This window comes from Octodon degus, unplaced genomic scaffold (genome assembly GCF_000260255.1).
Source record: "Octodon degus isolate 3935 unplaced genomic scaffold, OctDeg1.0 scaffold00087, whole genome shotgun sequence".
Lineage (NCBI taxonomy): Eukaryota > Metazoa > Chordata > Mammalia > Rodentia > Octodontidae > Octodon > Octodon degus.
In genome coordinates, this window is record NW_004524663.1 from 5,683,727 (window position 1) to 5,705,392 (window position 21,666).

The following is a 21,666-nucleotide window of genomic DNA, read 5'->3' on the forward strand; positions in this document are numbered from 1 at the left end:
AAAAACAGCTGTCTTCCTAAATGTTCTTAGTCTCTACTCCCAATCTTTTCTCCTGGTTTTTGTTTTGTTTTGCTTTTTCTATGTGAAAATATTTCTTTCGCTTCAACATCACCCTTCAGAACCCCACTGTTTCTAGGCTCCAAGGATCCCAGAGAGGCTCAGACAGCATGCGTATGCTGTAAAGTCCTGGGAAGAAACAGAAATTTTATTCTCCAGCACATTGTTTTTAGAGTAAACCCAGGTTGCTCTTCTTACATAGCCGGTGATCTAAAGTCTCTGGGTCTCTTCTCTGCCACAGGGAGGATTATATGAGACCGTTAATGAGGTCTACAAGCTGGTTATCCCCATTCTGGAAGCACATCGAGACTTCCGGAAGCTGGCCTCCACTCACGACAAGCTGCAGAAGTCCTTTGACAACATCATTAACAAGGTAGCTGGAGGTTCCAGCTAATGGGTGCTGGTGACCCATTGGGTGACCCTGCCCCAGAGGTGCTCTGCCCTCCCCCCTCTCTAGAGATTGATCTGCCTTGAGTTACCATTACTGTAACTGTTACAGGAAAAAGGGGCTTAAGGGTGACAGAGATTCAGGACTCAGAGTGTGAATGAAAACAGCTTGATTTGCTTTATAGCCAAAAAATATGAGAGTCTTTTAAATTTCTGTAAGTGAAATCCCAGAAATCTTTCATGGGATTCCCTTTGTTGCTATTTCTAGTTTATTCTATAAACATTAAATTTGTTTACCCTAGCTGTAGAAATAAAATGCTTAGGACATAATAAAAGGTCCCTTTAACGCAATAAGTCTTCAGAAATGACATAACTAAAGAGAGGTTTTCTTATTTGGTTTAACAGGATCATAAGAGAATGTTCGGAACTTACTTCCGAGTTGGTTTCTATGGATCCAAATTTGGGGATTTGGATGAACAAGAATTTGTTTACAAGGAGCCTGCAATTACAAAGCTTCCTGAGATCTCCCATCGGCTAGAGGTAAGGAAAGAAATCTGTGTGCTTGACACTGTACGCTTTACAAAAACAAGTTGAGTGAGTCATCGCAAAAAAACTCATGAATTCAGCATTGAACTACATATAAATTTTTCTACATTGCATTCATAATAGGGAGGCATTAGGTGAGCGCCTGAGGCAAAGCAAGATGGGATAGTGTTTCTCTAAAACACTATGCTTGTTTTCTTCCTTTTCAAGTCTATATAAAATCTAATCAATGTCCCAGGCTCTCTTATGACCCTGTCTAAATGTTAGTAACATTACTAGCAGATATAGCTTGATAGAGCTGTGCTAACTTGGAGGTTATCATTTTGACTTTGAAATAATCTAAGTGAATACTGAATCCCAGCCCTAGAAAATTAGTGACTTGGGGCTGGGGAGATAGCCAGCAGGCCTAAGCACCTGCCTGACAAGCACAAGGTCCCAAGTTTGATCCCCAGTACCAGAGGGAGAAGGAGAGGAAAGAGAGGGAGACAGAGAGTGAAAGGGAGAGGAAGAAGGAGAGGGCGGGAGGGAGGAAGGATATGAATTATTCACCTGTCCCTTCTGTGTCACACATTCTTTTGCCATATGGAGAAGCTTGACAGTTACACATGGACTATAGCCAGCTTCTACTCCAGCCTGTCCTCCTATCTCGGCCCAGAAAGTCCCAGAAAAGAGCAAAAGCTGTTTACAGGACAGGCTGAAAGGATGGCAAAAAAGAAAGAGAATAGAGAAAAGTCAGAAAAAAGCAATAGATGTTGAGAAGGCCACAAACCACAAGCTCAGAAAGGAAGCAAGGGGTAACCCTAAAGCAAAACCCTCTCAGGCTGAGTGGCTAGCCCCAGAGCCCTGACAGCCGTGCGCCACACTCGCTCCTTGTGATTTCCTGAGATTGCTTTGCATGGGTGCTGTCTTGCGACTGCAGTACTTAAGACATCTGTTGCCTACTTGCCTCTTGCCCTTTTCATCCCTACCAAATAAGACAGGGGACTTTTATCCTTCCTAACTCACAGTAGTCATGGCCCAGAGTGGCTGGGCAGTTTGCCCAAAGACATTCAGCTCATGAGAGGAAAACTCGCCACTGGCCCAGGCCACGTGCTTCCCTGATCCTGCTTCCCCTGCTTAGGATCAGAGGCATGTGCTGCGCTGCGTGTACTCCACAGTGTGCCACAGCACCTGGTGCCTGCTGACCTCTAAGCTCCCAGGTTCCCAAAACCCAAGAGCGCCTGGAGGTGCCTCAGGAAGAATGAGAGCACTCACTGAACTGCAGACCAAGCACACCTATGATAGGGAGGCATAGAGCAGCTGACGCTCTAGGACTTCCTTATATTTTTATTTATGTCCCTGCAAATGTTGAACTTCACTCATTTGCTCAGGCGAATACTCAAATAATCAAAGAACAAACTCTTATGCACTTGTTCCAGACTTATTCCACTTCTGAGGAGACAGGGTTGCATTATATCAAAGAACCTCTAAACACTGTTGGTTTCTCTTCTCTAGGGATTTTATGGTCAGTGTTTTGGAGCAGAATTTGTGGAAGTGATAAAGGACTCTGCTCCAGTGGACAGGACCAAGTTGGATCCTAACAAGGTCTGGAGAAAATTTGCTGAACGTAACCATCAGGCTCTGCCTCAGAGACCAAAATGACCTCCTCTTTAGACCAACTCATTTAAACGCTACCAGACATTTCTGTCTAGGGTTCAATTACTGGTTGGTTGGGTCTTAAAACATAGTAAAGGAAAGAATCGACATGGGACCAACCACGTGGCAAGAGCAGTGTTGGACTCTGCGTGCACGTCACTGCGTCCTCCAACAGCCCCGAGAAATGGCTTTTCTTTTTTTCTAGTTTACAAATGAGAAAACTGAGGCATAGAAAAGTTGAGTGACTTCCAAGAGCATGCAAGTGACAGAGCTAGTAGCCCACCCAGTGAAGGGTGTTTGTCCGTAGGCCCATACTCCTAATCCCTGTTGCCCATGTGTAAAACCTTGAAGCTCTCAGTTTAAAGCATGTTCTAAAATGTCAAGCCAGGCATGGTGGTGCACACCTGTAATCCTAGCACTCAAGAGGCTGAGGCAGGAGGATCGCCACAAGTTCGATGCCAGCCTGGGCTACATAGTGAGTTCAAGGTCATCCTGAACTATATAACAAGACTCTGTCTCAAAAAAAAAAAAAAAAGAGTTAAAAAAATGTTTTCACACACCACTGTCTCACAGTAGCATTTAGTGGCACCCTTCTTTAGGCTGCCCGTGGCCTTTGCAACCAGGTGCTGATGGCTGTGCTAGTGGAGGAAGGACCCAAAGGGCTGGGGCTTCAGTTTTCTCACCTTCCCACCAGGACATGTTCCATTTCACCCCCAAGTTGGGGGCTCTTCAGAGGACCAGGGAAGTCCAAATTTAGCATCAGCCCCATATGCGACTCCACATGGTGAAGGCTCCGTGACACCACTATGGCTTTAGCCAGCAGCCTTAGGTGGGGCTCCCAGCCCAGGCGTTCTTCTCCCAAGCTGGCTTCCAGTATATGATGAAGGGTGTGTTCAGGCAAAGTGGGAAGGAGCACACGGTCGCACTCTGTGTGAGTTCCACGCACACTGACCAGGACTCCCTCCAAGCCTTGGAGCACGTAGAATTTTTAGCAGGATTTCATTATGCAGGCATTGAATCCATGGTCACCTAATTAAACACAAACTCAGCCCCTCTCCTTTCTCAGGTCAGCCTGGTCCAAAGCTCCAGGCTAATGATGGCATGATCGGTCTTTTTGGTGACCACCGGAAGCTTTCTGGACCCATCACAAGTCATCTCCTTAGCATAACCAAGTCCTTCCTGTCACTTAGGAAATTCCAAGATTTTTTAAAGCACTATACCAGCAAACAGGGACAAGGGTGCCGCCTGCCCCATCTGCCCCACAGACAGTTCCTTGATGACATGCTAGACCGCTGGGAATAATGTAAATGCCAGATATCGTTAGGGACCAGGGACAGGTATTGTTAGAGACCCACTCGCCACTGGACAGACCTGGAAAACTGAAAGTCTGAACTGCTCCCGCATTCCATCTTCCAGGATATTATGAAGATGGTATAAGTAGGGAAGAATTGACCAGAGCTTAGAATTTGTTCCTCTACATTTTTCACAACGCTTGCTGATTGAAGACACATTCCCTACAAGTCTTGGTTACTTTTCTCTCATTGCTAAGACAAAATACCTGAGTTAAGGAAAGAAATTAGGGGAGGAAAGCTTTATTAAGCTGACAGTTTATAGAGGTTTCAATCTACAATCAGCTGTCCAAGGCAGGGTGGCACATGACAGAGGGCAGCAGTTCATGGCGGCTGGAAGATGACAAGAGCAGAAAGGGAGGAGCAGACAGCAAACCTCTTTCCCTCCCTTATATTGCATGCAGCCTGCCCGCCCCAGGGTGGGTGTACACTCACACCCGTAATCCTAGCACCGGACCACAAGTCAATCACAAACTCTAGAAGCCTGTCCCATAACTGAATGTGGCTTTGGGACGACATCTAGACACAAACCATAACACTAGAATAGGCTTGAAAGCAATAGCTATGCTAAGTTGAACTAAGTCTCCAACAGAAACATCTCACCTGCTTGGAAGACAGGCTGCATGCTTTTGGAGATCCACGCCTTGCATGAGCCGTGCGCTATCGCCTGTGACCTCCCTGACACCAGGGGTGCTTCCGTCCTTGCTTAAAATTCTCCAAATTGGGTATGAGAGCTCAGAGTGAGAGCCTGGGCCCAGAACCACAGCCAGATGTCCCTACCCCGAGGAGTGACTGGTGTGCTCAGCCCAGCGAGCACACCTGTCCACCTCGCCCGGTGCTGTCCAGCATCTGTGCTCACTGCCATTCTGCTTTATTATTTTTTAAAAAGAATCCTTCATTCTCAACCACCCTTTCCTCAGTGCATGTATGTGTGCCAATTTAAGCGAGGCATGCAAAATATAAGTCAGGGATTTCATGTTTAGCCCTATGAGTCTTGACAGATATACATAACTGCCGCCACAATCAACGCATAGTAGGGTCCCCCACTCCACAGCATTCTGTGTCTGGGCTGTCCTTTTCCAGAAAGCTTACATGTGGGATCACACAGTAAATAACTGGAACCAGTCAGCATTCTGAGGCTCCTTTCTTTCCCTTCGCATAACCTGTTGGAGACTCATCCATGTTCAGTAATGTGTTCCTTTGATAGCTGAGTAGTGTTCTGTTGTGTGAATTTTATTTTATGATTTTGCCCTTCTATGTTTGAGTGAGGGACATTTGGTTTGTTTCTACATGAATGGAAGTTTCTGTTTCTCTCAGGTACATATGCAGGATGGGGCTGCCTGGTGCTGGGTCAGTGTCATTTAGCCGTGGAAGAAGCTGCTGACTCATCAGGGCAGCTGCGCATCTCGCAGTCTTGTATCCCTGTGTAAGATCAGCTGCTCTCCACCCTCCCAGCTCCTGGTGTTGATCTTTTTCTGAGTTTGGCCACTGACTCCTAAGTGGGTCACGCTGGGAAGGGAGGTTTGCCTCTCTGGAAGAGCAGTTTGCAAACTCTGCCATTGATGCTCATGTTGGGCCAGTTTGCTGTGCCTGGAGAGGGCGGCTGGAGGAGCTGACACCGCCCACAGCCCATCCGCTTGCCTTCCTCACTGTCCTCTCTGTCCCCGTGGTGCAGAGGACGATGGCAGATTCTAAGTCCTCTGCTCCCAGCAGAGAGGGGAGTGTGCTCCAGCACGCCTGTCCCCTGCGCCATGGATCTGTTTCAAAGCATGGCTCATATGCTCCTTGCCCTGCCTGCCCCTCCAGGCCTACATCCAGATCACATTCGTGGAGCCCTACTTTGATGAGTATGAGATGAAAGACAGGGTAACCTACTTTGAGAAGAATTTCAACCTGCGCAGGTTCATGTACACCACGCCCTTCACTCTGGAGGGGCGGCCCCGGGGCGAGCTGCATGAGCAGTACCGCAGAAACACCGTGCTGACCACCATGCATGCCTTCCCCTACATCAAGACCCGGATCAGCGTCATCCAGAAGGAGGAGGTAATGACGGGGGGAGACACGAGACCTGACCACTCCCCTGACAAGAGGAGGAGAAGCATAAAGATGTGTGCATCTGAGCCGGTGGGGAGCAGAGGGGCAGAGCACTTACTAGAATATGGGTTCTGTCCCCACCCTGGTCCCCCCAAAAAGAGAGAGAGGTATACTTGCAGTATTATACAGAACTACCCTCTTGTTCTCGTGGTACCGAGGAATCCCATCTGAAGCTGCCTGCCTGTTTTGTAGCACCGCTTCATATTAACTATTTAACACTTTAGACTTATAACTCAGGTATAAATGTTTACATATTTAATTTTGATTTTTTTTGTGTGTGTGTGGGGTGTGTGTGTATGTGTGGCTCTAGGTGCTGAACCTAGAGGCCTCGTGTAAGCTCTTTACCACTGAACTACATTGCCAACCTTTTTTCTTAATTTTGAGACCTGGTCTCATTAAGTTGCCCAAGATGGGCTTGAACTTGTGACCCTGCTGCCCGCTGCCTCCTAAGTCACAAGGATCATAGGCGTGCACCACTGTGTGCAGCTTAATTTCCATTTTAAATATACCTTTATATAAAAAAGTATGTAGAGTTGGCCCTTTGGATCCTCAGGTTTACATCCATTCGCTAGGTATTGAAATATTTGGAGAAAACAACTGCATTTCTATATGAGCCTCTATTTTTATTCCCTAAACAACCTAGTGTAACAGCTATTTATATAACACTTGCACTGAAGTAGGTGTTATAAGCAATCTAGAGATGATTTAAAGTATGAAGGATACAAAGGTACTATACCACTTTTTTTTAAAGAGAATACAAAGTAGTGTTAAAACAGAAAATTTACAAATGATACAGATTTTTCACTAAACAAAAGAATATGAATTTCACAGTATTTGTTGTATTGCTTAGTATTGTCTTCAGCTGTAGATTTCGGCTGATCTGTGGAAAGGAGAAGTTAATCCTCAATTTTGTTTGTCTTCTTTTTTCAATTCTTTTTCCTTTTGCTATTCTTACTTTCTTATACATTTTTTTTCTTTTTTTCTTCTTCCAGTTGTGCATGCATGTATCTGGTGATACTTTATATAAAGGACTTGAGGGCTGGCCAGATAGCTCAGCAGACTAGAGTGCCTGCTTAGGCAGATACAGAGACTGGAGTTTGATCCCCAGCATGCAATGCCAGCCCCGCCCCCAGGGTGTGCTGAGACTGCCATTGAGACTGGGCATGGTGGTGTGCACCTGTAATCCCAGTGCTTGGAGGCTGAAAACAGGAGGATCACTATGAGTCCATTCCGTGTAGTGAGACCCTGTAGACCCTGTACTAAATACATTAAAAAATTAAATTTAAAAAGGACTTGAGCACCCTTGGATTTTGATATTTGTGGTGGGATCTTAGAACCAATCCCCCAAGGATACAAAATGATGACTGCATTTAAATTTTAGGTATTTTATATAGAATAGTATATACCTAAAAGCTCATAGACAGTGCAGGCATGGTTAGGCTTTTAATTACTAGAGACAGCAAGCGCGCAGGCACCGCCCCACTTAGTGGCGATGTGCAGTAGGAAAGGCACCGCATGAGTTAGAGAAGTGGACCATGTGGATTCCAACTCCAGCTCCTCCTGTGATTTGACAAGCCTCCCACCTCCCATTTCTTCAAGTATATGCGGTCAAGAAAAACCTCTATGATGTTAGCCCATCTTAACAGGACTGAGGAAGAAAGCCTCTCAAACCCAAGAATCACTCAAAATTACACATTGTATAAAATTTTTCTTTAAAACAAGCATCTTTATATACAGGGCCACCGCCTTCTCTGTAGTTAAATGTTACTGGTCACAACTCCATGCTGTCTTTCTTGACCAAACCTCAACCTTAGTGCATTGTCCACCACTTTCAGTTTTGCTTTCTTAAAGATCCTGGTTAAACAATATGAGAACAGAAGTCTTTGGGGGTTTTATTCCCCCAGCCTTATCCAGCTGTCTCATGCACACATAATATGACAGGAATTTTTACAGCAACTCACTGTCATCATGTCTTGCCTAAGCCGTTTGGATTTTCATAGAAACAGTTTTTTTCTCTCCACACCCATAATTCAACAGTTTGGGCATTATATAATTAGATTAGGTCATTAAAATAACAAGTATAACAGGCATAAGCAAGTCAGTGAGCAAGCAGATGCCTTGTGAACATCCACTTCATCAGGTAGTAACAGAGAGGGGCGTGGAGTGGCTGATCGAGGCCACCATGTTAGGGACGGGACTCACAGAAGGCCACAAGAGCCTGGGCAGGGGCCTGGTCAAGAGGAGGTTGGTATAAATGACAGCTATGTGCTTCTTATAATTTTGGACTTAGAAGTACCAGGATGTTCTGGGCACAGCACAGAAATAAACTCATTGTCCTGAGAAAGAACTCTCCTAACTTCTTTAGCCACCTGTACAGCAGTGCCTCGGCTCACGAACTTCTTCCCACAGTTGTGGTCAAAGCCTGAATTGGGTGAGAACTGAATGGAATCCAGTGGTGTAGTATTGACCTTATGGGGAAATTTAATTCAGTTCTTGTCCAATTCAGTTTGCACCCAGAAACAGGAAAAGAATTAAGTTGGTGATCTGAGGTACCACTGTAATTCTCCACAAAGAAATGTATTCCTTGTTTGGACAGCTTCATACAGTGCCTCAGATGGGATTTGTTAAGCAACAGAAATGTCCTGTCACACAGGCCTTGAGGCTGAAGTCCAAATTTCAGGTGTTAGAAAGTTCATAGCTTCTGCGGGGAAGAATCGGCTCCAGGTCTCTCTCCTCGACTCATGGGTAGATGTCTTCTCCGCTACTCACCTAATTGTTCCTCTGAATGTAGTTGGTCAGATTTCCCGTGAACAGGGACTGTAGTTATTTGAGGAAGGCTTCACCCTAATGAACTCAGTTTAACTTGAAAATCTCATGAAGATCCTTCCCCCAAATAAAAGCACATTGTGAGCCAAAGTTAGGACATCAGCATATGAATTGTAGGGGGACAGATTCAACCCATCCCATTCAGAAAGGACCCTGCCCAAGCCAGCAGAACACAGCAGCTAGACTGACCTTGGAGAGGGCAGGGGACGCTGTGAGGGTGGCTGGAGGAGGGGCCGGGACGCCAACAGCTTGTGTTAAGATGAGGAAGAGACCGTGACTGCTGTGTTTGGCCAGTGTAAGTCGAGCAACTGGTTCAGTAATAGGAAAGGAAAGCTAACAAGGAAAGCGAGTGTAGCCCTTAAATGTGGACATGATCAAACTAAGACCGTCTGCTTCCTACCCGTGTCCTTCTGAGGAACTACCTAACCTTGTGAATCCTCTTAGACTGTAAAATGTAACTTGAAGCTAAGCTAGAAAGACTTTTTTTTTTTTTTTTTGGCGGAACTGGGGATTGAACTCAGGCACTTGCGCTTGCCAGGGAAGTGCTTATTCTACTGAGCCATCTCCTCAGCCTAGAAAGACTTTATTTTTATTTATTTTTAATTTTTTTTTTCCTAGAAAGACTTTAAAGCAGCAAGTGGTGTTTATAAAGTTTCCAGAACATATATGTACTCAAAAAATATTAGTCCTTCCGTACCAGCCCCTCCCCAGGGTGCGCTGAGCCAGCAGTTGAGACTGGGCATGGTGGCACATGGCTGTAATCCCAGCTCTTGGGAGGCTGAAAAAAGGAGGATCACTACGAGTCTGATCTGTGTAGTAAGACCCTGTAGACCCCATAGATCCTGTCCTAAATACATAAAAAAGAAAGAAAGAAAAGATATTAGTCCTTCTTCTTACCCTGTTTGGGATATTATAAAATTATTCTGAAAGTCTTCTCTGTAGTGCTCTTTATTTTATTTTTTATTATTATTTTTACCTATACAGAATATGAAAGTTTATTTCAAAAAAGATTACATTTTTAACCAGATTACACAGATGCATGTGAGGTAACAGTACCATCTACAAAAATAGGTTACATAATACTCAGAAACGCAAGGAACAATCTTATCTCTAAAAGCAGACTTTCTAAGCTGAGCCCCCAACACAGAGGCTGAAATGCTCAGTGAAAGGAATAATCTGAGGTGAATAGGCCACGCCCACGACCGTGCAGCCCTCATAGCAGACAAGAGTCTGCGCTCCAACCTTCTCAACTGTGTATTGATGCTGCAAGAAACCAAAGGTCAACAGTACACAAAACTATTAAAAATTGCAACAGAACTATTTAAACGTCTTCTCTAAAATTGAGAAAAGCAACCATGTTAAATTTTTTTAAAAAGAAAGTAAGTCTGACAGAACTCTCAAGCTTATTTTTTTTTTTAAATGTATTTGGTACAGGGTCTCACTATGGAGCCAGACTCGTAGTGATCCTCCTGTTTTCAGCCTCCCCAGTGCTGGGATTGCCAGCATGTGCCACCACACTCGGTCTCTGTGGCCAGCTCAGCACACCAGGGGCGGAGCCGGCGCAGCATGTGGTGCTGGGGATCAAACCCTGGTCCCTCCCCTTCCCTAAACACAGAGGGCACTTAGTCCACTGAGCTATCTCGCCAGCCCTCTGAGGTGCTCTTTCAGTCCAGGTGCCCTCTCTGTCTCAGTTCTAGACTCATCCATAGCTTGTGAGAGCAGACTGACTTCCCTACATTCATGTCTTCTGTTCAGTTTGTTTTGACTCCAATTGAAGTTGCAATTGAAGATATGAAGAAGAAGACTCTGCAGCTAGCGGTGGCCGTTAACCAGGAGCCCCCTGATGCAAAGATGCTTCAGATGGTACTGCAAGGCTGTGTGGGCGCCACTGTCAATCAGGTAGGCGAAGCCAGCTGGGGCCAGCCTTGGTTCTTTATCTTCTCTTTGAGCGTGGCAGTGTGATGCAGGAAACAGTGCTCCATCAGGCCCACAGTTGTTGCAAGGCTTGAAACTAACCTAAGAATGCCTGCAGGAGGGCCTGTCCCCCTGACTTCTGTGTCAGTCACCAAATATACCCCATTGTAAAAGCTTTGGCAGTCAGGAATGATTTGGTTCCAGGCTCGTTGGGCCATCTCAGACCAGTCTGGATAAGCTTAGTATGGAACCAAGCCTGCCTCAGCAGGAGGTACTAGTCCAATACTCTGTCCACAGGACTGCCTTCATATCTGCTTTTGTCCATAGTTCCTCAGTCAAAGATTTAATAAGCACCATGACTACTTTCTCCTCTCAGCCCATTTGCATGTTCTTCTGCAAAAATTCTGGGTCTGCTTAGCATCAAGAGAGCAGAAGTAGAGGAGAAATGACCATTATATTCCCAGGATCAGAAAATAATTAAGAATCTTTCACTTTTTTATGTCTGGGTCCTTTGATAAAAACAAAGCCTATAATCCCAAGAACACAGATAGTGTATATCTACTGTGCTTATCTCTGGCTTAAGGCACCACTTTTGCAAAATCATGTTCAGCATTATGATCACTAGATAAGTTAATACGAATGGTGGGCAAGACAACCCCTCTTCTTAGAAAAGTGACTCAAAGCACATAGCCTCTGAGGCATTATGTTACCTTTATATGTGAAGGAAAGCCTAGTAGTAGTAGTATTTCATTGAGAAAATACTTTTATACCTATGAATATTTTCCTAAAACTCCCAATTTCTCCTAAAGAAACTGTTTCCTAAGACGTTCAAAACCTTCACTCACTCGTTTTCATCACGCCAACTGCACATTTAAACTAAGAAGCCACTCCTACATTCTCTTCCAAATAATTTACTATTCTCCCTAATATCTGTTTTTCTATTTTATCTTTTGTGCCAGGGACCACTGGAAGTAGCCCAAGTATTCTTGGCCGAAATTCCAGCTGATCCGAAACTCTATCGGCATCACAACAAGCTGAGGTTATGCTTTAAGGAATTTATAATGCGGTAAGAATGGAAGTGGTGGGAACAGCGGTACCACGGCGATTCTCTGTATCTGGGGCCCAGACCACAGCTTCTGTGTCGTCTGAGAACCTGCTAAAAATATCCAGTGGGGTTGGGGGGTATGGGTCGGTGGTGGAGTACTTGCCTGACGTTCCCAGGTTGCTCCATTGCAGTGCATAAGCAAAGCCTCAAGTACTAATCAAAGCCCCCAGATCCCACACTTTAGGCCCAGAAATCTGCATTTAACACACCTACCCATGATGTCCCTGCACTACTAATAAGTAACTAGCACCAAATTTGTTTGCGTCTGGCGTCTCATGTAGGATTCGCACTCATGGTAATGCAGGTATCATCCTCACCCGCCGTTTACAAAAGAGGAATCGGAGGTTGGGAGATGGACAGTTGTGTCGTTTCCGGTCACAGCATCCGTCAGCAGCAGTGCTGACTTCCAGCCAGGTCTTCTGAAGCTCGGTTGGCCACGTTTCCCGCAGTGTGCTGGTCCTGCACGGTTGCATTAGAGACCCAGACGCGGGTGGCGTCGATAAGCTTTGTAATTTCCCAAGTCCTAAGTAGCTTATTTATAGAAATGTAAGAAGTATTACCTGAAATCAGGAGATAAAGGCAAGGTCCTGAAGCTGGGATTTCTCAAAGGTACCCTCCAGAGGACAGTTCCCCATGTCACACAAGCCTCCTCTCTGCTCCCCTGTTCTGCAGTGGCGCTGACTTCGGGGGCAGCTGGTTCAGCCGGGTCAGGAAGTGGGTCTTTCGGCAAGGTTTTTCAGTCGGTTGCATGGCAGTGTTTTGCAAGACAGTATATACAGAGTGTGTGTTGCGTCTCCTGAGGCCCTACAAAGAGTAAGAAGGAGGAATATGGTAGTATTTCACCTATAGAGAAAGGACTTCAGAAGAAAGAAAGAAAAACAACGGTATTCCTTTCATCCAGACACTTGGAGCCGCATCTGAAGTACAAGCATATCCTCATTTGGCAGACTGGGGGAAAGGAGGCTAGGAATGAACGTTTTCTCAATTTAGTGAAAATGTGTCAAGATGCTGGCTAGTGTTGGGTGAGGTTAGAGACACTGTCTTGTTCCCAGGCCTTGGCAAGGGTCCTCAACTTTGCTATGCCTGGAAGAGATGCCGCTGTGCTTCAGGAAGCACAACTGAGTAAGAATAGGGTATGTGCCTAGCTTGTGTGTATATGGTTGTGTGTGTGTGTGTGTGTGTGTGCATACATCCATATCTCATGGTGTTCATGTTTAGATATTTGAACTATTTCCTGTTTCATAGCAATTCTGCTATTACAGAATTTTATAGCAATTCTGGTGTTATTTAATACATAGTACATATCTCTATAACAAGCTAGAAAAATATGTGGGGTAATTTTTTAGAAGTATTTCCCCATGTGTCTTTTCATTTATAGTTAATTATGATTGAAAGCTTCCAAAGGGGGCTGGGGAAATGGCTCAGTGGAATAAGCGCTTCCCTGGCAAGCGCAAGGGCCTGAGTTCAACCCCCGGTTCCACCAAAAAAAAAAAGAAAGAAAAAAGAAAAGAAAAGAAAGAAAGCCTCCAAAGCTGGCAGTGGTTCAGACCTTGGTGGACCGCTGAAGGGATCTACGAAGTGTTTGGTGGGCACAGTCTGGGCTCCAGGTCTGGTACTCACTGAGAACGCAGAGGTCTGGGCATTCCTCTGCTGGGAATGCCAAGAGGTCTGGGTATTCCTCTACTGGGAATGCAGAGGTCTGGGTATTCCTCTGCTCTTGAGGGCAGGCCCTACTTCTCAGGGCTGGGTAGCAACACCAGGCCATGCACACTAAGGACTCTAAGAGTGCTCTAACCGTAGGACTGCAGGGGTCATAGAGGGCAGGTGCAGTACAGGTGAGAGCGGCTGGGGAAGCTTGGCAGAAAATACTCCTTCTCCCCTGTCTTGGATACATGAATGAGGAAAGGGGTGGAGGCACAAGGGAGCTGTTACTGGGAAGTGAACCAGCAGGGCCACACGAAGCTTGGGGTCAGGAATGCAGCAGGGTTCTTCCGAGTCCAGCTAGAGCAGCCAGGAGAGGAAGAAGGGTCAGAGACAGTGATATCAGAACTCAGGGCTCTGAATAGCATTGAAATGTAAAACAAAGCTTAGTAAGAGAAGTGACTTTCATTTTGCTTTAGAGTTATATAGATTTCTTCTACTCAGATCTTTTTTATTATTATTATTAATTTTATTGAGAAACAGCAATGAGACAGTTCCAAAACTAATAGGACAGTTTCAATAATTAATACAATGCATATTGTTATCTTCTTAGTGGTTATCCATAGTACAAGATGCAGACATGATATCCTGTCCAAATACTATTAGTAAAAATCTTTCTTCTCATTGTCTACTCAGATCTTGCAACCCAGTATCTTGTGGATGTGGTACTCTCTGTGACTCTACCTAGTTTAATGCAGCCATAAAACCCCTACCAATTATAGAGTCTCAATTAGCTCCAGGACTCAGGAAAAGTTGCTCCAAAGAGAACTAGGACACAGTAAAACTAGTCCACGGCAAGCACAAAAGGAAGTGGATTTTCATTTTAATAAACCTGTGCCTTATGCTTAAAGACCTTCTCTTCCTGCCTCAATGGCCTGCACAAATACTGGATTCTAAGTCAGTTTCTGTTGCCAGCGCTGTCCTTGAGTCCCTCCAGTGCTGCTGCCTGCGGCAAAACAGGCTGTGGGCACACTGTCACGTTTGTCTCTGAGCAGGTGCACTGTTCTAGGGATAGTTCAAGACTATCAGAGATTCCCAGAATGCACAGCGCTTACGCATCACAGGGCAGGGGGCTTGGCAAAGTGCACGTTCTGATTCGGTAGGTCTGGATGGCCCCTGAGGCTACACTTCTCCTGAGTTCTCAGGTGCTGCTACAGGCTGCTAGACAGACCCGACTATGGTTGATCGACTCCCCATTTCTTCCTGCCCCATTTCTTCCTGCCCTAACTTCACCCCTCAAGTCACCTCTTTTGCCTTTGAACCAACTGTAGGTGTTAATCCACCCATTAAGGATGCATCAGATGTTTATCGAGCCTAGACTTCATGCCTCTTATGTGGAGAGATTAAGTCCCAATACAGTTGGGACATGGCCACAGGTGCCACTACACTGCTGCTCATTGTTTCAACTCTGTGTCAACAGCCATTGATTTTCCCTCCACTTTGTTTCACAGAGATCAAAAGTAGTGTGTGAAATGGTATATACAGGATTTACTAAATTGTATTGAATTATATAATTAAATGAGTAATCCTATATAGGTTTTTCTTTTAATATATAGTAGAAGAGCAAACCTTGACTTTTCTCCACTGCGTAATTGCATCTGAGTCCAGTCAGGAAGTTAGAGCTATTCAAGGGCTACACTAACTCTCTTGTCTTGTCACTTCCTTGCTTCATTTCAGAGAGCAGAGGTCACAGGTGGGGCCACTCTCAGGCTTCCCCTTCAGTAAGCTCCAGCTTTTCAGCATCCCTGAGCTCTAAGTTCCATTCACAGAGTCCCCTGTTGACCCTAAGCTGGCATCTGAGGCTGAGGGCTCACAGCCCCTGGCAGCCGGGTCCCCAACATCACTGTCGCCTTCCCTGTTGCCATAGCAGTGGCTTCTCTGACTCAGCTGTAGAGGAACCAGACACCACCACAGAGAAGCCCGGCAGCTGTCCAGCTGGCCACAGCCCCTGCTGCTGCAGCCAGCCTTGCTGCTCTTCAGACGCCTGCTGGGTTGAGCCTCTGTCCTCTTCTGCCTTTCCTGCAACACTGAGAGACCATGTCCTGTTGCCCTGGTCCACGCCCCAGAGTGTCCAGACCGCTTCAGTGCCGCATTGTCTCCAAATTGCCTTCTCTCCTGAGCCTCCACATTCTTACAAAAACTAAGTGATTTAAAATGCAGTTATCTTGGAGACAGCAGTGTTCCAGGGCATCACTTCCCCACTGCCTTTTGAGAAGGGTTTTGGGTGCACCCTACTCAGATTCTGCTGCATATATGTAGACGTCAGAGTCGGGGGGTATCAAGAGGTGATGTTTTAAAACTGGAGTTAGGATCTGTGAACATGAAAGAGAAGGCATGTTCCCAAGTGAGCACAGGAGAGCAAGCGAAATGTGCTTGGTGTAGGAAGAAACGAAAAGAACAGCTGAAAAGCTAAGTGCTGTTTGGTGAGGAAACAGCCGTGAGGGTGTGAAGTTAAATTTCATGACAAGGAGCATCAGTTGTGACCTGCATGTTTTTCACCCAAGCTTCCCAAGCCAAAATGCACCAATGTCCAGGGGGCCACCAGGTTACACACCTGTCCCAGTGGAGGGGACCACCAAGGTGCCCCTTTGATGTGACTTATCCAAAGGAGGTGGAGATGCTCCCTGGAGACAGCAGGAAAATCGGGCCACAGTTGTTCCTTATCTGCCCCGGAGCCTGTTCCCGCCATCTTCAGGGAGGGGCCACGCAGGCCCTGCCTTCCTTGGCTGTGCCCTTATTTTGCTCTAGGAAAGGCAGTAGCATTGACTGAGCAACCCTCCCTAGGGGCAGTGGCCTGGCTCAGAAGGTCTTCACACATCTGATACCATTTTATCCTCATAGACCCATTTTATAGATTTAAAAAAATGAGACTGAAGAGGGTTGTGATTAGCCCAGTTATACAGCAAGCAAGCCAGTGGCAGAACTGGGATTTAAACTAGGATTTTAAATGAGCCTTCCATTGAGCCAAGCTATCCTTGAGATCTGGGGTCTGGTACCCATTAGGCTGTTGGAGAAGGCCACAGCGACACCAGGGCTGTGCCTAGGGGTCCCTCGTCTCCGCTGTATCTCTTCCTGTGGAGAGGCCAGGAGTCCTTCGGTGTCCTGATCCAAGAAATTCTCCTTTACTCCAAAGCTGTTGACTCTGTATTACTGAGAGAGGGAGCTGGTTCCTCAACTTCTCCAAGATCTGGAATCTTTGCTTCTGTTTTGGAAGCTGTGAGTTTTCACTGGACCCTGGGTGGAGATTTGCTGGTTACCAAGAAGCCGAAGAACTCAAAAATACTACAGATTGGAACTCTGGAGTCATAGTTTCAGCTTGATGCGAGGGTAATGCTGGAGTTTAGCTGACAATGGTAGCATCTTTCCTAGGCAGCGCAGGTGCTATTAGAATTAGGATTGTGGACACATGAGCTACAGTGGTCTGGGTTCAAAGTCCCATGCTGTCTTAATGACCTGTGTCCCCATGGAAGTCTTACCTACCCTTGGTTTCCCCAATTGCAAAACAGAACTAGTGATAGTAACTATATCCTACAGTAGTGTCAGGATAAAATGACTTGGAGTAGGATTTCGTATATACTAAGTTACCCATAAGCGCACCATTCTTCAGGCAGACAAACAGGGATCTGATCAATCTGAATAGGAAACAGAATTAATCTCATTTAAGTGCAGGGGATATCTGCCCATTATACCTGCCTCTGTGATGTTTATACCGTAAGACCCCGTGATGCTGATGAGATGCTGGCCTGGGAGCAGCAGGGTCATTGGTCAGAAGCCACATGTTGTGAGTCTGGGAAGAGCATTTCTTTTCTTTGCATCTTAGTTTTATCAACCTTGAACAAAAGAATTGGAATATGCAATCTCTACTAGTCCCATGGGCCCAGTTTGTATAAATGGCCTCAACCTGGGTCTGTCAGGAACAGCACTCATCGTAAATGTCCCAGATGTTATCTCCGTTATCTTCTGGCCATTCTGTGTGCTCTAACACATTTAGTCCCTAAATTACGAGGCAGACTATTATTCACCTTCATACCCAAGACAGAGGAGCTGGCACATGAAGAAGTAAGTCATGGAATGTCACAAAGCCAGTAAGGAGCAGAGCTAGACCCACAGTCTGGCTCCAGTCTGTCCTCTGACCTACTATGCTATGCTGCTCCCTTTAGAAACTATATTCCGTTGCTAGTAAGAGGCAATGTAAGAGTGGCTTAAATAAGAAAGTTATTTTTCCATCGTATAAAGTAAGTCCAGAGATGGTCAACAGAGAGCAGTGTGGTGACTTCATGAAGTCATCAAAGACCCTCACTTGTCACCCTGGCCCTGCCACCCTGGATACAACATACCCATTCTCATGGCCACAGTAGAGCTGCTAGGGTTCCAGGTATCAGGACCATATCCCTTATCAGGCCCACATCCCAGGCAGATATAAGCAGCAGAAATGAGGAAAATGCAAAAGGATACACCCCTTCCAAGAGCTTCCCTACTCATCAGTCAGGTGCAGGGCTGGCTAGGAAATACTTTTCATGTGGGCACTCTGCTTTGGTCTCCTTTAGTAATGAAGAAAGGGAATACACACTGATGAAGCGGCCACCAGTTTCTTGCCACTGCTATTGGGAGCTGTGCTTCAGGGGCACCACAGAGGAGGAGGGCAGGAGCTGCAGAGGGCGAGGGCTGCACAAGCCCCCTCTCCAGCAGAAACAGTCAGCTTCATACATGGAGGACAGAGAGTTAGGCGCCACCTTCTAGAGAACCACGTTGGTGCCCTTGCTGTCCCCATCAGCCTGGTTCCTGCAGGTCTGTGACTGATGCAAAACCACATTTTGCATCACCAAGAAAATGCTGTGTCTGGGACCTTACCAGCAAGGGGATCTGGGAGATGCAGGTGTCAGGCGTTGGTGTCACTAGTTCCGATGCTGGGGGCCTAGAGAAAATGCTGCCCGTGAGCTATTTGTAGAACATTTGCACTGAATCTTCTCAGTGCCATGCACATCTCCTGGGAGCTATGGTTATTCTCTAGGAGGAAAATTTAGTGCGTGGCCCCCCTTAGCTTATAAATTTATATTAACAGAGTAGGAGTTATTTCAATTTTAATAAAAAGACCCATATAACCCAAATAGCTGAAATTAAGATACACTGAAGATATAAAGGGATTTTATATATTCTGAAAGTTGTTAAAATATAAAGTTACTTCATAAAATCAATTTTTCACTCTAGTCATTGATATATAGCAAGGTCTGATAAGAATACAGTGAATACTTACATTTTTAAAGTATATTGCAAGGCCAGGGAGATGGCTCAGTGGAATAAGTGCTTCTGTGGCAAGCACAAGGGCCTGAGTTCAATCCCTGGTTCTGCTAAAAAAAAAAAAAAAAAAAGAAGGGGAAAGAGAGAGAGAGAGAGAGAGAGAGAGAAAAAAAAAAAAAAAAAAGAGAGAGAGAGAGAGAGTATATTGCAGTAAAAAATACATTGCCATTAATCCCCCTTAATTTGACATTAAGTCAAAGTGTTTCCCCTTACTTCAAACCCATTTATTGCATCGTTCTTGCCACTTTCTGAAGCAGTTTGGGAAGTCCTGCTTCCGGAGTGCCCTTATTGTTTCACAGTGGCTCCCTCGCCATTCTCAGTCAGTCCAAAACATCTGTCTGTCATGGTCCTCTTGACTTCGGGGAATATCCAGAAGTCTCAGGGCGCCAGCTCTGAGGCATGAGGTGGAGGAGGACACAGCATAGTGCTTTCCTGAGCCTGTTTTCCTGTCAGGCGGCATTCACCACATTTTTTATCATACCTTGTCAAGACACTCCCAAAAGGACTCCCAGGACTGCTTCAGAAAGTAGCAAACAGGATGGGACAGGTGTGTTGCGGGTGGATGCATTTTTGAAGGTGACTAATGGTGATGTGTCTTTTACTGTAATACATTTTTTAAAACATCCACCATGTATTTTGGTCACCTCCCAGATGCATCTTCATAAAACACCCTGTTTATCTATTACTATGTGACAGACTACCCCAAAACTTAGTGGCTGACCAACAAGATGAGAAAAGGGGGGCTTGCCATGATTCAGTCATAGTGTCCAGGAGTATCAACTGGCTTCAACACTAATGCCGTCTGCCTACAAAGCAGTTGGCCAGGCTGGGGCACAGCAGAAGAGATCCTGGACTTCAGCTTACTACCACTGCTCCTGCAGGCAGAGACTACGGAGGGCTCAGCACTTACTACCAAAATTGTTGGCACTGCCATTCGCAAGCTGGCAGCCAGCTTCCACGGCCTCCTCCCATGGCTCGTAATCTGCTGGAGTGAACTAACCTGGGCCTTGAAATCATCCTGAAACTGATTTTCTTTTATACATCGTAGTAGGTTCTACCTGTTACTTAAGAAGTAATAAAAAACTCATAATAAGGGGTGATACATATTTCTCAGGAATCAAAGGCTACGTAACTTCCCCTCCAGGCCTTCCCTAAAACCTTTGATAAGAAATCCCCAGCTACACTACAATTTGCTTCAATTAGTGTCAGACTTACAAGACTGGAGAACATCCAGCGCAGGGAGTTCTTTGGCATCTTGGGGAGCTGTCTGTCATCTGTAGAGAACTCTTCCACGATGGCACTGCACCACTTCATTTTGCCTGGGCCAGGCAGTGTTCCTTGTCCTATACCTGCATTGCCACCTGCTCATTTGTGTCTGTCACCCTGGTGATATGTTCAGCACTAATAGAGAGGACTGGGTGACAGTGCTGTCACTGCTCTATAATTCCACCCAAATCTAGCACCACTATTACGAAAATACTTTATATTGTACTACTCACCACAATTGTGCTTTTTTGGAAGGTAATAGAATTATTTCCAATTCTAAGTCACAACTATTATTTTATCCCTTTATAGCTTATTGACTTGTAAGCTTCTTCAAGTAGGACAGTGTAAAGCACAAGGCAAGACTTTATCCTATGTAAGGAACAAGGTTCTTTTTCAGGCTCGTGTTCATTGCCTCGCCCATTCTAGTTGGCCCTCCATTGTGTCTCCATGTCTCTTAACTATATTTTCATTTTTAAAAACCTATTGCTGACCTCCTTAGGTCTGCCACCTCCTCACAATATGACCTGGAGCAGATCGCCTATCGTTTCTCGGTTCAGGGGTGAGAGAGAGAGGAACACTGACTTAACGAGGCTCCTGAGAAAATTAAACAGATACGGTATATCAGACTCCTTGCATAGTGCCTAACACAGAGTAAGCCAGTGGCTCTCGGGTCTGGCTGGGGAGTCACTGGTGTCCCAGTAGGAGCGTTCCAGACACAGAGGTTTCTGGGTTTGACCCTCAGCAGTTCTGATGCACAATATCTGAGATGGAGGAGGGAGGTCGGCATTCTGCCAAGTTCCATAGGTCACCAAGTTTGAAAACACACAGAGAAGTACTCAAGAAGGGTTCAATACAATCATCTTCTCCAAATTTCTAAATATTTCAAACTCATATGAAGTAAAACCTCAATTTTTTTTTTCTCCCACCCTGATGCTTTCATCTTAGTTGCGGTGAAGCTGTGGAGAAAAACAAGCGTCTCATCACAGCTGATCAGAGGGAGTACCAGCAGGAGCTCAAAAAGAACTACAGCAAGCTCAAAGAGAACCTCAGGCCAATGATTGAGCGGAAAATTCCAGAGCTCTACAAGCCCATATTCAGGGTTGAGAGTGAGAAGAGGTGAGGAGGGAGCAGAGGAGGCCTCGTGCTGGGGTGCTCTGCCACTCTCAGCTGCACGGCCCCGGAATCTTCCAGGAGGCAATGGGGCCTGGAGTCCTCACGGAGTCAGAGTGCCCTGTGCGTCTTCATCCCACATAGATTTTCCTGGGCCCTGTACCCGCATCTTCCCTGGGCTGCCCTGCACCCTGTGTTGTTTGTTTGGGCACAGAGCACAAGGGCCTCGGGCTTCATTTATTTACTCATTTACTGAGTTCTCCAGGATTGAGGGCCTTTTCTGGTGGGTGACTTCCTCCCCTGCCCTCTACCGAAGCAATAGGTCAACAGATTAAAGCACCTGCAAGCAGGCGTAGGGCCAGAGGTTTGATCCCCGGGCCT

At 45.8% G+C, this 21,666-nt stretch overlaps 1 protein-coding gene across 3 annotated transcripts in view; it reads left to right on the forward strand.

Moving 5' to 3' along the window:
• The window catches only part of Dock8 (dedicator of cytokinesis 8), a 219,560-nt gene that overhangs the window by 195,872 nt on the left and 2,022 nt on the right, over window positions 1-21,666 (forward strand). For all 3 annotated transcript variants that reach the window (XM_023721892.1, XM_004637170.2, XM_023721894.1), the window contains 7 exons: window positions 299-430; window positions 850-984; window positions 2,482-2,571; window positions 5,778-6,014; window positions 10,647-10,790; window positions 11,765-11,871; window positions 21,121-21,291. In XM_023721892.1, the coding sequence (XP_023577660.1) occupies window positions 299-430; window positions 850-984; window positions 2,482-2,571; window positions 5,778-6,014; window positions 10,647-10,790; window positions 11,765-11,871; window positions 21,121-21,291 (1,016 nt within the window). The remainder of the gene's footprint in view (window positions 1-298; window positions 431-849; window positions 985-2,481; window positions 2,572-5,777; window positions 6,015-10,646; window positions 10,791-11,764; window positions 11,872-21,120; window positions 21,292-21,666) is intronic.